Source organism: Pan paniscus, chromosome 13, assembly GCF_029289425.2.
Source record: "Pan paniscus chromosome 13, NHGRI_mPanPan1-v2.0_pri, whole genome shotgun sequence".
NCBI classification, from domain to species: domain Eukaryota; kingdom Metazoa; phylum Chordata; class Mammalia; order Primates; family Hominidae; genus Pan; species Pan paniscus.
The window spans coordinates 130,236,633-130,250,151 of record NC_073262.2 but is presented as its reverse complement, the minus strand read 5'-3'; the positions used below and the strand labels follow the sequence as shown (position 1 = coordinate 130,250,151).

The 13,519-nt window shown below is 38.2% G+C and overlaps 1 protein-coding gene across 1 annotated transcript in view; it reads left to right on the top strand.

The window, feature by feature from the left end:
* The window catches only part of LOC100992218 (thiamine transporter 2), a 40,145-nt gene that overhangs the window by 14,355 nt on the left and 12,271 nt on the right, over positions 1-13,519 (top strand). Inside the window, 2 exon segments of the mRNA XM_055108402.1 lie at positions 3,664-3,805; positions 8,262-8,334. Coding sequence (XP_054964377.1) covers positions 3,664-3,805; positions 8,262-8,334 — 215 coding nt within the window.

The window sequence follows — 13,519 nt, the reverse complement described above, 5'->3', positions numbered from 1 at the left end:
AAAAATGATAATGATTTTTCAGTTATTTTTACTATTCATGACTATAACTTCCATGTTGTTAAAAGATAAATGTATATTATTCTTGAATATTTCAGAACATATTGGTTCACAGCCGTATTGCGTTTCTATTGCATGTTAATCTCATTCTACTGATGGATGCAAGTTAACATCATTCTACTGAGGAAACAAATAGGGAAATTGGAAAAATATTAATAATTAACTGTCAGGATGTGAAATATTTAGAAAAAACAAAATCTTCTGATGAATTAAGAAATGCTCAGAATGTTTTGTTATGGACATGAAAGTGGTGAAAGATTAAGCCACATGAATAGTGAGAATACTGAGATTCTAAGAGGCCGTAAAATGAGACTCGTTATCTGACTGTTAGGGTTTTCTCAGAGAATATGTTCAGAGCTTTCCACCAAAGTCCTGCACAATCATCTTTTATCTAATTTGTCAATTCAGTCAGATGGTCAGTAAGTTTAGTGAAGAGAAAAATTATTTCAGACATAATTAATTTGGGTTACATTTTTAAAATTAATTACTAGGCAAGAATTGAATAAACCTAGTATTTTAGTGTCTGGAGACATACTCAGTAGAGAAACAAAGGGAACTTGACCAAATAGATGTGTGAACTTTGGCACTAAATAAAATGATCATTTACATATCTAACTCAACATACTGACAAAATATCATTTTCTACATATGTGAATTCAATCTCTGTAAGTTCATTTACATCTAATTACTGCTCCAACTTCTAGGCAACTTATAAATTTAGCAAGTGTAGAATAAATTTATCTCATGCAAAGGGTTAGTATTAAGGTTTAGAAGAAATTCTAAGACTGTTGACCATCCATGATTTCAATCATTATGTGATAGAAGTTTACATAAAATAATTTGTGATTTTTTTTTTTTTTTTTTTTTTTTTTTTTTGGAGTCTGGCTACATCACCCAGGCTGGAGTGCAGTGGTGCGATTTCAGCTCACTGCAACCTCCACCTCCCGGGTTCAAGTGATTCTTGTGCCTCTGCCTCCTGAGTAGCTGGGATTACAGGCATGCACCACCATGCCTGGCTGATTTTGTATTTTTAGTAGAGATGGGGTTTCGCCATGTTGGTTTCGCCATGTTGGTCAAGCTGGTCTCAAACGCCCCACCTCAAGTGATCCGCCCGCCTCTGCCTTCTTAACTGCTGGGATTACATGTGTGAGCCACAGCGCCTGTCCTAATTTGTGATTATTATATAAAAAGATATTTACTTTGCATTTTTTCATGACATAAAAACTGATAAATTTAATTAACAATTAATCAAAGCAATTATCTGGTCCTAATTTATTCCCTGATGGAGTGCAAGCTCAAGCTCCGTGGGTGCCCTCATTGTCTAGCTTGTTCCCTGTTATGCCCCCTGGTGTTTCCTCTAGTTCTCGCTTTATGTACGTACTTGGTTAGTATTTCCTCCAAAAAATAAAAAATAAATACATGCAATATGAAAGTAAAACTTTGAGCTATTGATTTTTTTTGAGGGGGGGGGCGGAGTCTCTCTCTGTCGCCAGGCTGGAGTGCAGTGGCATGATCTCGGCTCACTGCAACCTCTGCCTCCCGGGTTCAAGCGATTCTCCTGCCTCAGCCTCCCGAGTAGGTGGGACTACAGGCACGTGTCACCACGCCTGGCTAATTTTTGTATTTTTAGTAGAGATGGGGTTTCACCGTGTTGGCCAGAATGATCTTGATCTCTTGACCTCGTGATCTGCCCTCCTCGGCCTCCCAAAGTGCTGGGATTACAGGCATGAGCCACCGAGCCCAGCCTGAAAATTTTTTAATTTAACAATTTCATTGTTATACAGGCACAACCTAATTTTTTTATGCTTTAGTAAATGTTCCCATTACTTTCCTTTAAGTTATAGAGTAAATTGGGAAATGCTAATCTCATACTTCCGTAATACACGATATATAAATGATTGAATAAAACTTCAAGGTAGTTCTATTTTTTAAATTACAGACAATCCCCCAGAGGCTCATCTGTACTTACTGCCAAAAGCCCAATGGAAGAATATAAATACAACAATTACTTTTCTAAGAACTTGCTAGTCCTAGGCAATGTTCTCTGCGTGGTAGCTCAATGTCTCCACAGCGACCAAGTGAAGGCCACGGTGAAATAACCCAGCCGGAGCTTCAAGATAAGATTTGAAATCGTATGATTACATGTAATTTCAGGTATCTTGGAAATAATTTGGGGGTTTGGACTAAAAATCTTAGGATTCAAAGCCACTCTCAGCCCACCGTCAGAACTGTGTTTTTTTCTAATCCATCACATGTAGAGGTCTTATCCAAAACCAAATAAATCACTGTCAAGCTGCTTAGGCATCTGAACGGATTAAATCAAGATTCCAACATGAAATAATTTGCATACTAAAAGGAAATCTGCCATTTGATTTCATCTAAGTTTCAAAAGCATCAATGTAGTTCCACATTTGTTCAAGGGAAAAACTGTTAGCTGAACAAGAAAGACCTGAAATTACAAGTCCCATTTGAACCACCTGTCATATTCACTGCGTGGGACCTAAGGTCATTTGTGGGTTTTGCTATGTTTAGTTGGTAGTATCTTGCATGGAAATAATGCCTTTCGTTGACTCACATAGTTTTAAAATGCTTGTATTTGCTTTTTTATGTAAAGAGTTTTGGAAGGGACATAAAAATAGTTAACATTTTTCATTTGGTTCATTTTGTAAATAGATTCACATTACAAATGTTTTAGCTAAATTGCATGGAGGAACTTTAACTATATATGTCAGTCTTGACTGACTAAATTTAACATCCCAGTACAATTATTTTAAATGAATTAATTACCAGATTGAATGAACTATGAAAGGAAATAATTTGTGGATTTTGCAGAGAAATATTCACTAATTAGACTCTGAAATTGCTAACTCAATCAATAATCCAGTGATTAAATCTTTAAATAAGTAAAAAATTCTTCATGCTGACCTGTTTTCACTTATTGATAAGCTTAATTTTTTTTTTTTTTTTTGAAACAGAGTCTCCCTCTGTCTCCCAGGCTGGAGTGCAGTGACACGATCTCAGCTCACTGCAGCCTTTGTCTCCCAGGTTCAAGGGATTCTCCTGCCTTAGCCTCCTGAGTAGCTGGGACTACAGGCATGCGCCACCACACCCAGCCAATTTTTGTATTTTTTGGTAGAGACAGGGTTTCACCATGTTGACCAGGCTGGTTTCAAACTCCTGACCTCAAGTGATCTGCCTGCCTCAGCCTCCCAAAATGCTGGGATTACAGGCGTGAGCCACAGTGACCGGCCTGATATGTCTGATTTTAAAAGTGACTTGCTAAGCCATATTTATCTCAAATAATGTTGAATGTTTTCTAGTTGCAGAGTATTTTGAAAATTTGGTTTAATTTTAGGATTGGTTAACTAGTTTTAAATTCTTAGCATACTATATCCCATCCCACGGAATGTTAAAATACATTGTACCATCCCATTTGTCTATTTCTTCAGTCTATCTCTGCTAAAAGAGCTTTCAGAAAGAAACTGTCAATAGAAACCTGGGCTTCCTCAGCAGACCAAAGCCTTGAGAAGAACACAATTCGCTGTTTTGTATTTGAATGCGCATGTGTGTGTCCTTTTAAAACTCTTTCCATTTGTACAATGACAGATTTCAGATTGGAGTTAATCTGAGCATGGAAGACTATGCCCTGACGTTTGGAATTAATCCCTTCATTGCCTTGATGATTCAACCCATTGTGACGATGACTGTGGTTGACAACCAAGGACTGGGGCTTCCTGTTGACATTCAGGTAAGTGCATGGGCCACTGTGCTCTCATGGACAAAGAGGCATATTTTCAAAACTATATATCTATATCTATTTATCTTTATACTTTTAAAAATCAGAGTTATTGATAAATAATATACGTGCAGCAAGTTCACACTTTTTATGTACAGTTCTATGAATTAGGGCAAATGTACAGTTGTGTGACCACCACCACAATGAAGATAAACATCAACCCAAACAGTGCCCTTGTGTTTCTCTGCCACCAATCCCCTCTCCCCACCCCTCGTCCCTGGCAACAACTGATTGGTTTTCTGTCCATACAGTTTGTCATTATAGAATGCCATATCAATGGAATTATTTTTTATATAGCCTTTTGTTTCTGGTTTCTTTCCTTCAGCATGATGTCTTCAATGGAATAATTTTATATTGAGAAATAGAAATATGGTGTAGTTAAGGTTCTATTTCTTAAGAAACCTTTTCATTAAACAGGTGACCTTTTCACTAAAGAGGTGAAGGAATGAAAGAACTGCGTAAAATTAAAGCCATGAAGTCATTCCAGTGGAAGTGGTTCTCATTAGCTACAGCTAAAGGTTTTTCCTTGCCCTAGCTAAAGTTCAATCTTATTAAAGCTTAGTTCCCAAATTCTGTAAATCTACTCTGTCTCATGGACAAAATCGCCATTCTTACCTCTCTATAAATAGATAAGAATTCCTACAAAATATTTAGAAGCTATCTTGTTTAAAAGCAAAAAGGCAAAAAGAAATCATTTCAGAATACAAAATTAAATGAAGTAATGCCAGGACATTTTTCAAAAATCTATTTTGTAGTCGCACTTGTTCAACGGAGGAAAGGATTGCTTCCATTTAATAAATCTTAACACTAAGATTCATGTAGATTCAGTACTACACACTTGTTCAATACAATATGCTTGTTTGAGGCTATTCGACGTGTAAGCATTACTTTCTAAAATAAAATGTAAATTTCTAATTTACTATCTGGTTGGCAAATTGCTCTTCAGTTTTTCAGAAATTATTCTGGTATCATCTGTTAGCGAGAGAACAAGCTTGAAATCAGCAAAATCTGGTTTTGAATCTTGATGTTTATAGTGACATGTTAAAATTTTTTCATTTTGGAAAATTTCAAATACATACAACATTTTGAAAAAATAGTATAATGAAACCTCATTTTCTCCTTACTCAACTTTAACAAATATCAATTTGTGGCCAATCTTGTTTCATCTGTACTCCACTCCCAATGAAATTTCTCACCCCTGCTTCTAAATTATTTTAAAGTAAATCCTAAAGATGTAATATTTTCTTAATGTCTCAATTTTCTTATGAGTAAAATGGAGAATATAAGACTTACTGCATGAGTTCTTACACAGGTTAAGTGCTGGCCTCTAAACCACACTATTCCTGGCCTTTAGTGTTGTCAATAAACAAACATCTCTCTCTGTTTTCCTAATTGAAAAAATAACATCTATTTACATTAATCAACATGGTTAGGAGGCACTTACCTTTTCTAAAGACTTTTACATTAATCAGCTCCAGATATTTCCCTTACTTTTCGACAAATCCATTATATCCTAAGTTGAAATGAATGAATTCCTATAACTGAATTAGGTAAAATAGGACTAGAAATAAAAACGACCCATTAATCCTTCTATTCTCCTTTCTGCCACTATTTTGTGTAACCTAATTTAAAATTTCAGTGTCTTCTTTGTTGGCAGATCAACACCTTTTGCTCTTTCTTCAAAAGGCAGGGGGTCACACAGGCATGAAAAGCTGAAAAAAATCTAAAATTTGGCAGAAAAATTCAAGCTTTACCTTTTGTATCCCCTGATACTTCAATGTTTCTGAATCCTTTTACCTTCTTGACCAAGAGGAATAGATTTAAGTCACTCCTTTAAAATCTTTGTATTGCTACCGTATCTTCTCTGCTAGTCTCTGCTGACATCCTCAATGCTGGAACAACTTTCAATTCGGTTCTTCCATGGAAAGCTATTTTAAAGTTTAGTTGCTAAAGAAGAGACCAGTTTACCCAGGTACAGAGCAGTATGAGCAAAAACATACAGCTCAAAGGCATAACAGAAGACAAATCCTATTCCTATATACAAAGAAAAAAAGATGTTATTATGAATGGCTGGTCTTGAAAGCTGTGCTTCTTAAAAATTGATTTTTGGTAGGAATCTAATTAAATATGCTTTCATTAAGTTTTTAAGAGCCAGTAATATGGAAGTGCATTGATTAGTAACTCCCAAATCTCAATTATAAATGTCCATTCATCATTGACTCACTCATGATATTCCACTAATAGGATGCCAAATGCCATTTTTAAAAATCGGAATCTAAAAAGTAGAAAATACAAACTGAATCAGCATTTTTCTCTGACACAGAGATTCAGCAAAGAGTAGGATGCATCAAGACTTCCAGAAGCGATTCCTTCATTTTCCCAGCATCTCTCAAACTGCTGTCACAACATAAGCTATTTATGGAGTTTCAAAGGTCTTAATGGATTTATGAAGATCTTAAAAAGGGGCTTCAAGACACATCTTTGAAGATGACTGAAAGATTAGGGGAAGAGGCCCATGAGGAAAGCTAAAAGAAGCATTTTTATCTCATCTAGAAAAAGCTGAAGAGTAATTTAGTAATAATCACCAAGCCGGTTATGGAGAGAGTGGTAGATATAATTGTCTTTACTGAAGGCATAAGACTATACTGTGGTTGACTAATGATATAAAATGATTTTCTGGCAGAATCTTGTTTCCAAAAATAGATGAAATTCACAAGTTTGAATATAAGAGGGATTTGGAGGGGGTGGGTAAATAACCATACATCTCAAATAAGGTTAATTTTTTAAAATAAGCCTTTAATTAGGTAAATGAAGTAATAACACCCCACAAGTTTTGCACCAGAACACCCACCTCTTGGTTACCTGTTACCAGACCTCTTCATCCCTCTCATCGCCCCCCACTTCCCCACTTTCACCCCCCAATTTGCAGCGATAACTTTTGGAATGAGAAACAGACTGAGTAAGTGCCCATTTCTTCTTGATCAAGGGAGTTGACAGTAAGACTCCTCTGTCATTCACTAATTTCTTTGCCTTCACCCTCCTCCTCCCTGGATGGTCTTGAGGCTTAAGACATGAAAAGCAACTCTTATCACCAAGTTTGGGGAGTACACACAAAAAAGAAAAGGGAAAGGCCAGTGGCGCCAAGTGCCCCTTTGATATCACAGAAACCGCAGCTGCTGTGCTCCTCTGCCTTCATTTTCCTCACCGGGAAATAACACAGTGACCCTGCCCAGTGCTCACAGCCAGCAGCCGTTGCACTCAGCCACTCTGGGACCAGCTGATGGCCTCTGATTGCACCCTCCATTAGATTAACCAGCTAGCATAACTGGTACTTTAATCTACCTTTAATTAAATAAAAGTTAGAATCATGAAAATGGAATTTTAGTTGCAACCCCAAAGGGATTAGTAAGGAGAGGGGCACTCTGCGTAGAAAGATTACCTCCCAAAACGTCAAACACAGTAATGATATTATTTTAAGTGCATGAAATGGGGATTCGTCTGGATTTGGAATAGGCTCGCATACATCAAAATGGATATTTTTCAGTGTGTGTGGAGTATGTGCTATTTGACATTCCAGATAGCCCAGATGAGTGTTCTCACTTCATATTCATGGACTCAAATGCAGGTTGTGTGTGGTCCATCAGGCTTAGGTTCCACTATTTCATAAACTATTTTTTGGTGTCTTAACTCAAAGGACAGCTGAAGTCAAAGGCCAGATTTTCTTTCTTTTCTTTTCTTTTTTGAAACAGTCTTGCTTTGTCGCCTAGGCTGGAGTGCAATCTCGGCTCACTGCCACCTCCACCTCCCGAGTAGCTGGGATTACAGGCACACGCAACCACACCCGGCTAATTTTTGTATTTTTAGTAGAGGCAGGGTTTTGCCATGTTGGCCAGGCTGGTCTCGAACTCCTGACCTCAGGTGATACACCCACCTCGGCCTCCCAAAGTGCTCCAATTATAGGCATGAGCCATCGTACGTGCCCCACATTTTCATTATCAAACAAAATAAACTCCTTAAAAGGATTTTGAGTGAGTTTGGGTCCTGATCATTTAGACATTGCCTTGTTTTCTTACTTTTCTATCCTAATGGAGATGGTCTCCATGCAATTACCTTAGGAGGAATGGGATTGAGGGGTTGAGCTTAAAGGAGAAAGGGGTGCCATGGCTGGAATACGACACCAAATCTCGTGCTGAGGCTTGGTCCCTAATGTGGCAGTGTTGAGAATTGGTGTCTTTAAGAGGTGATTAGGTCATTCAAGAGGGATCGATGCCTTTCTCCTGAAAGTAAGCTCTTGCCCGCTTGGGAATGGATTAGTTACCACTTGAGTGAATTGTTATAAGCAAGGCTGCCTCTCATGTTTGGTCTCTAAACATGTGCTTCCCCTTCCTTCTCCACCATGTTATGACAGCACAAAGCAAAGCCCTCACCAAAAGCCAGCCAGATGCTGCCACCTGATCTTGGACCTCCCAGCTTCCAGAACTGTGAGCTAAATAAGCTTCTTTTTTAAACAAATGTTTTAGTCTCAGGTATTCTCAGTCAACAGAAAATGGACTAAGATGGGGACTTTAGGGTTGTTTGAAATTTAAACAAATTTCAGTAAATGTTTTTAAATTTTTTTATTAAGAAAAGCTTATTTATTAAAGGCAACAGACTTTTTAAAAAATATTAAAGTAAGAAAGGCTTACTTTCATTAGGCAACAACAGACTGGATATCAGAAAAATCTTTACACCACAAAACCCTTGGATTTCATGGATATAAATTTAATTAAAAAAAAAATAAACGGCTGAACTGGTAAGAAAGTAAGAAAAATCCTCAGATGCGAAAGCAAGAACAGGAAGCCAGATAGCTAAGGAAGCATTGACTCTGCGGTGTGCTCAAGGCATCTGCTGGTTCCCCCAGAACCTAGAGTTTTGGTTTTAGTGGCAACCCCAAAGGGCCACATCCTCAGTGAATGGTGAATCAGAACAAAATACAAAATGACAGGGGGAAAATCCCTAATGAAGAAGACTAATCTGGGTGGAGTCTGGAGAATATACCCTCAGCATTTGCCTTTATAAACCAGCACTCACGTAATTCTGGAGTCCTATTCCTATAGGCTAAACTTTTTTTTTCAAGCTGAAAATTTAGTTTAAAGTGGTCCTGATTGGCAGTGTCTCCAGGCACCTATATGTAACAAAGGCAAATGGTTTCTGAAAGAATGTACCTCAATACAGGAATCAAAATATTGCCACAAATAAAATTCCATCGAATAGGAGATTATGATTTTTAAAAATTCAGAATCAAACAAGGATATAAAGTTTCATGAACAAGCCAACTGAAGTAATAAATAGCGAAATCAGACTAACAAAGATTTGACATAGAAGAATTATCAGTATTAGAATATAAAATAAAATGTTTAATATGTTTACATATGGAGGAAAATAACATCATAAGAATAGAACAAGGTACATAAATAGAACTTCATAAGAATAGAACAAAATAATCATGAATTTGGGGAAAAAATAGAACTACAGTCATGGGAAGCATAACTATGTTTCGGTTAATGATGGCCATGTGTATCAGCAGTCCTCACCCTTTTTGACACCAGGGACTGGTTTCGTGGAAGACAATTTTTCCACAAACCAGGGCAGGGGGATGGTTTCAGGATGGTTTCAAGTGCATTATATTTTCGTACATTTTATTTCTATTATTATTGCATTGTAATATATAATGAAGTAATTATACAACTCACCATAATGTAGAATCGGTGGGAGCCCTGAGTTTGTTTTCCTGGGAGACAGTGACAGATCATAAGGCATTAGATTCTCATGAGGAGTGCACAACCTAGATCCCTCGCATGCACAGTTCACAATAGGGTTCCCGCTCCTATGAGAATTTCATGCCATCACTGATCTGACAGGAAGCAGAGCTCAGGTAGTAATGTGAGCAATGGGGAGTGGCTGTAAATACAGATGAAGCTTCTCTTGCACACCTGCCACTCACCTCCTGGTGGTGGCTTGGTTCCTAACAGGCCATGGACCCTAGTACAGGCCCTTGGACTGGAGGTTGAGAACCCCTGGCATATAGGACAGTGGTCCCATAAGATTGTAGTGGAACTGAAAAATCCCTATCACCCAGTGACATCGTAGCCATCGTGATGTTGTATCACAAAGCATTACTGAAGAGTTTGCGGTGATGCCGGTGTAAACAAACCTACTGCACTGCCAGTCTTATAAAAGTCTAGCACATGCAATTACGTACAGTATATAATACTTGATAATTATAATAAATGGCCAGGTGCGGTGGCTCACGCCTGTAATCCCAACACTTTGGGAGGCCAAGGCGGGCAGATCACCCGAGGTCAGGAGTTTGAGACCAGCGTGGCCAATGTGGTGAAACCCTGTCACTACTAAAAAAAATAATACAAAACTTAGCCGGCCATGGTGGCAGGTGCCTGTAATCCCAGCTACTCGGAGGCTGAGGCAGGGAGAATCACTTGAACCTGGGAGGTGGAGGTTGCAGTGAGTCGAGATCGCACCACTGCACTCCAGCCTGGGTGATGGACCAAGACCCTGAAAGAGCAACTTCCAGCCCTGAAGCTCCACTCATGTAAGTGCCCTATATGGGTGTACCATGTTTTATCTCTTATGTGTATGTTTACTATGTCTTTTCTATGTGTAAATATGTTTAGATACACAAATGCTTACCATTGTGTTACAATTGTCTACAGCATTCAGTACAGTAACATGCTGTACAAGTTTACAGCCTAGGAACAATAGGCTATGCCATTTAGCCTAAGTATGTAGTATGCTATGCCATCTAGGTTTGTATAAGTATACCATAAAATGTTTGCACAATGACAAAATCACCTGGCAATGCATTTCTCAAGAAATATCCCTGTTATTAAGGATGCATTACTGTAGTCAAGAATAGAAGCTTAATAAACAAGTTAAGAGCTATGTAGAAGTTAAGAGCAATAAAGAAGAAAATATTAAACTGTAAGAACTCATTTAGAATATAGCACAGAGATGAAAGTGGAAAAAATTAACACACATGGAGGTTAGAGTGAGAAAGTTTCACAAATGTCTATTTGACGTTCCTTGGGGAGATAATAAGATAGAAGTGAGAGACAGACAAAGAAATATCCATGGAGAATTTTGCAGATGAGATGAAAGGCATAAATTAGATTTAGGAAGCCTAACAGCTCTCCAAAAGAGTAAATGAAAAGAAATTCAAATCTAAACACACCGTAGTGAAACTGCAGAATACCAAAGAAAAAGAAATCTTATAAACAGTCAGAAAAATAAAAAGAGCATCACCTACAGAAAAATGATAATTAGATTGACAAATGACTTCTCAATGGCACACAAGGGAAGCCAGAAAGATCATGGAATAATGCCTTCAAAATGCTGGGGAAAATAATTGCCAGCTTAGGGTTGTATACAAAGAGAAAAACATTTCAAAAAATGAGAATAAAATAAAGACATTTTCAGACAAAGAGAAATGGAGTGAGTGAGGCACACTCGCTTTGTAAGAGTGTAACAGACCCTTCCAAAAGCAATTTCTAAAGGATGCATTCAAGAAAGAAGGAAAATTACCCCAAAAGGAAGGCATATGATGCAAGAGGGAGTGTGAAACAGAAAACACGTGAGTAAATCTCAACACTGGCCATGTCAAACAGTAGTAACGTTTTATATCTTGAAGAGTTTTGAAAAACATAAGACTAACATCCTGGACAATAATAAATTAGAAATTAGAAGAATGTTCAAAACCAAAGATTTTTGTACTGTTCTGGAGAAGGTAAAAGTTATTAATTAGACACTGCCAGGGTGGCATGCCAAGCCGGGAGGGGTAGCAGCCCACCTGGTGGGGAGCATACTTTATCACCATCATTATTTAGAATTGCTGGTACATGGCAACAATAAAATGCAGACAGGCCCTTCATCAGTTTTACTATTGCTTTTAAATTCTCTACAGGTAATTCTCCTCCTTACTGCCTGCACCTAGGGAAGACCACTTCATCACCACCACTGTAGTCCTAGCTAGTTGGGAGGCTGAGACAGGAGGATCACTTGAGCCTAGGAGTTCAAGGCTGCAATGAGCTATGGTTGTCATAAGGAGTGTGCAACCTAGATCCCTCACATGCACAATTCACTATAGGGTTCACGCAGCCTGGGCAACAGAGCAAGACCCTGTCTCTAAAATATGTGTATATGTATATGTGTTTATACCCATACACATATATAAAAATATTTTATATGAATATAGTTGGGCATTCTTACATAGATTGTTTTGCTTAACATTATGTTTGTGAAATTAAGTCATTTCTTTGCTTCCCTTTAAGGCAAAAATTTATGGAAGTGTTGTCTACTTCCTGTCGCTCTAATTCCTCTCTTCACACTTTTTCTTAAATCCATTGATATCCATCTTTCATCTTCAATACTTCGCCAAAACCATTCCTGTCCAGATCACCGATGTCGATCCAGCAGTCGTTCATCAGTGCTCACCTCACTTCACGCATCTCACTTCATCCTTTGGTAGCATTGTCACCATTATCACTCTCTCCTCCTTGAAACAGTTCCATACTCGCTTCCAGGGCACCATGCATTCTTAATTTTACTCTTTCTTCACTAGATGCTCCTTTCTGTGTCCTTCGCTGGCCTCTCCTCTTTTTTCAGAGGCTTTTAACCCTGGAGCTCCTAAGGTTAAGTGCTTACAAACTCTTTTCTCTATATAGTCTTTGATGGTTTCATGCAATCTCTATATTTGTATACCGATGACACCAAAAAAATGATAGCTCAGACCTTGACTTCTCCCCCTGAACTTCAGACCACTGTGTCCAGCTGCCTACTACTCAGCATTTCCATTGGGATGTCTAGTAGACACCTGCAATTCAGCATGCTCCAGATGGAATCGTCATCTTGCTCAAAACGGTGCTATCTACAGTTTTTCCCCATCTTTCAAGTTGCTTAGACCCAAAACCTTGAAGTCCTCCTGTTGACTTGACTCCTTGACTCCTCCTGTTCTCTCTCATCTCAGATATAATGTGTCAAAAAGTATTCTTTTCTTTATTTTCAAAGTAATTCTAGGAGATAGTTGCTTCTCATCACCTCCACGGCTACCACTCTGTTCTGAGTTGTCACTATCTCTTCCACATGGATTATTGCAAGACCTTCTAACTCATCTCTGCTTTAGTCCTTTGCCCTCCTCAACCTAGCCTCAAAATAGCAGTCAGAGCTCTTCATACAATATACATGAGATCATGTCACTTTTCTGCTCTGAACTGTCCAATGGCTTTTCAGTTCATACACAGTAAAAAAACCACAGGCCTGAGGATAACCTGCAAACCCCACCTGATATTCCTGCCCTCTCCTTTACCTGTCTGGTCTCATTTTCTACTATTCTTCCTCTCACTCAGTTCAGCTACACTGGGCTCCTTGAGAGTCTTTAAATATTTCAGAAACCACCTTTGGACTTTAGCTTCCTTTCCCTGGAATGCTTTTTCCCCCAGATATTGCTCTGTGACTCACTTCCTTTAAATCTTTGTTCAAATGTCTCCTTTTCAATGAGGCCTGCCATGATGATCATATTTAAATTTGCATCTCTTCTTACCTTGTAATACAGTCTTTCTGAATCTTTATTTCTACATTCTGGGTCCTTATTTTTAAAAATACAAACTGAAATGT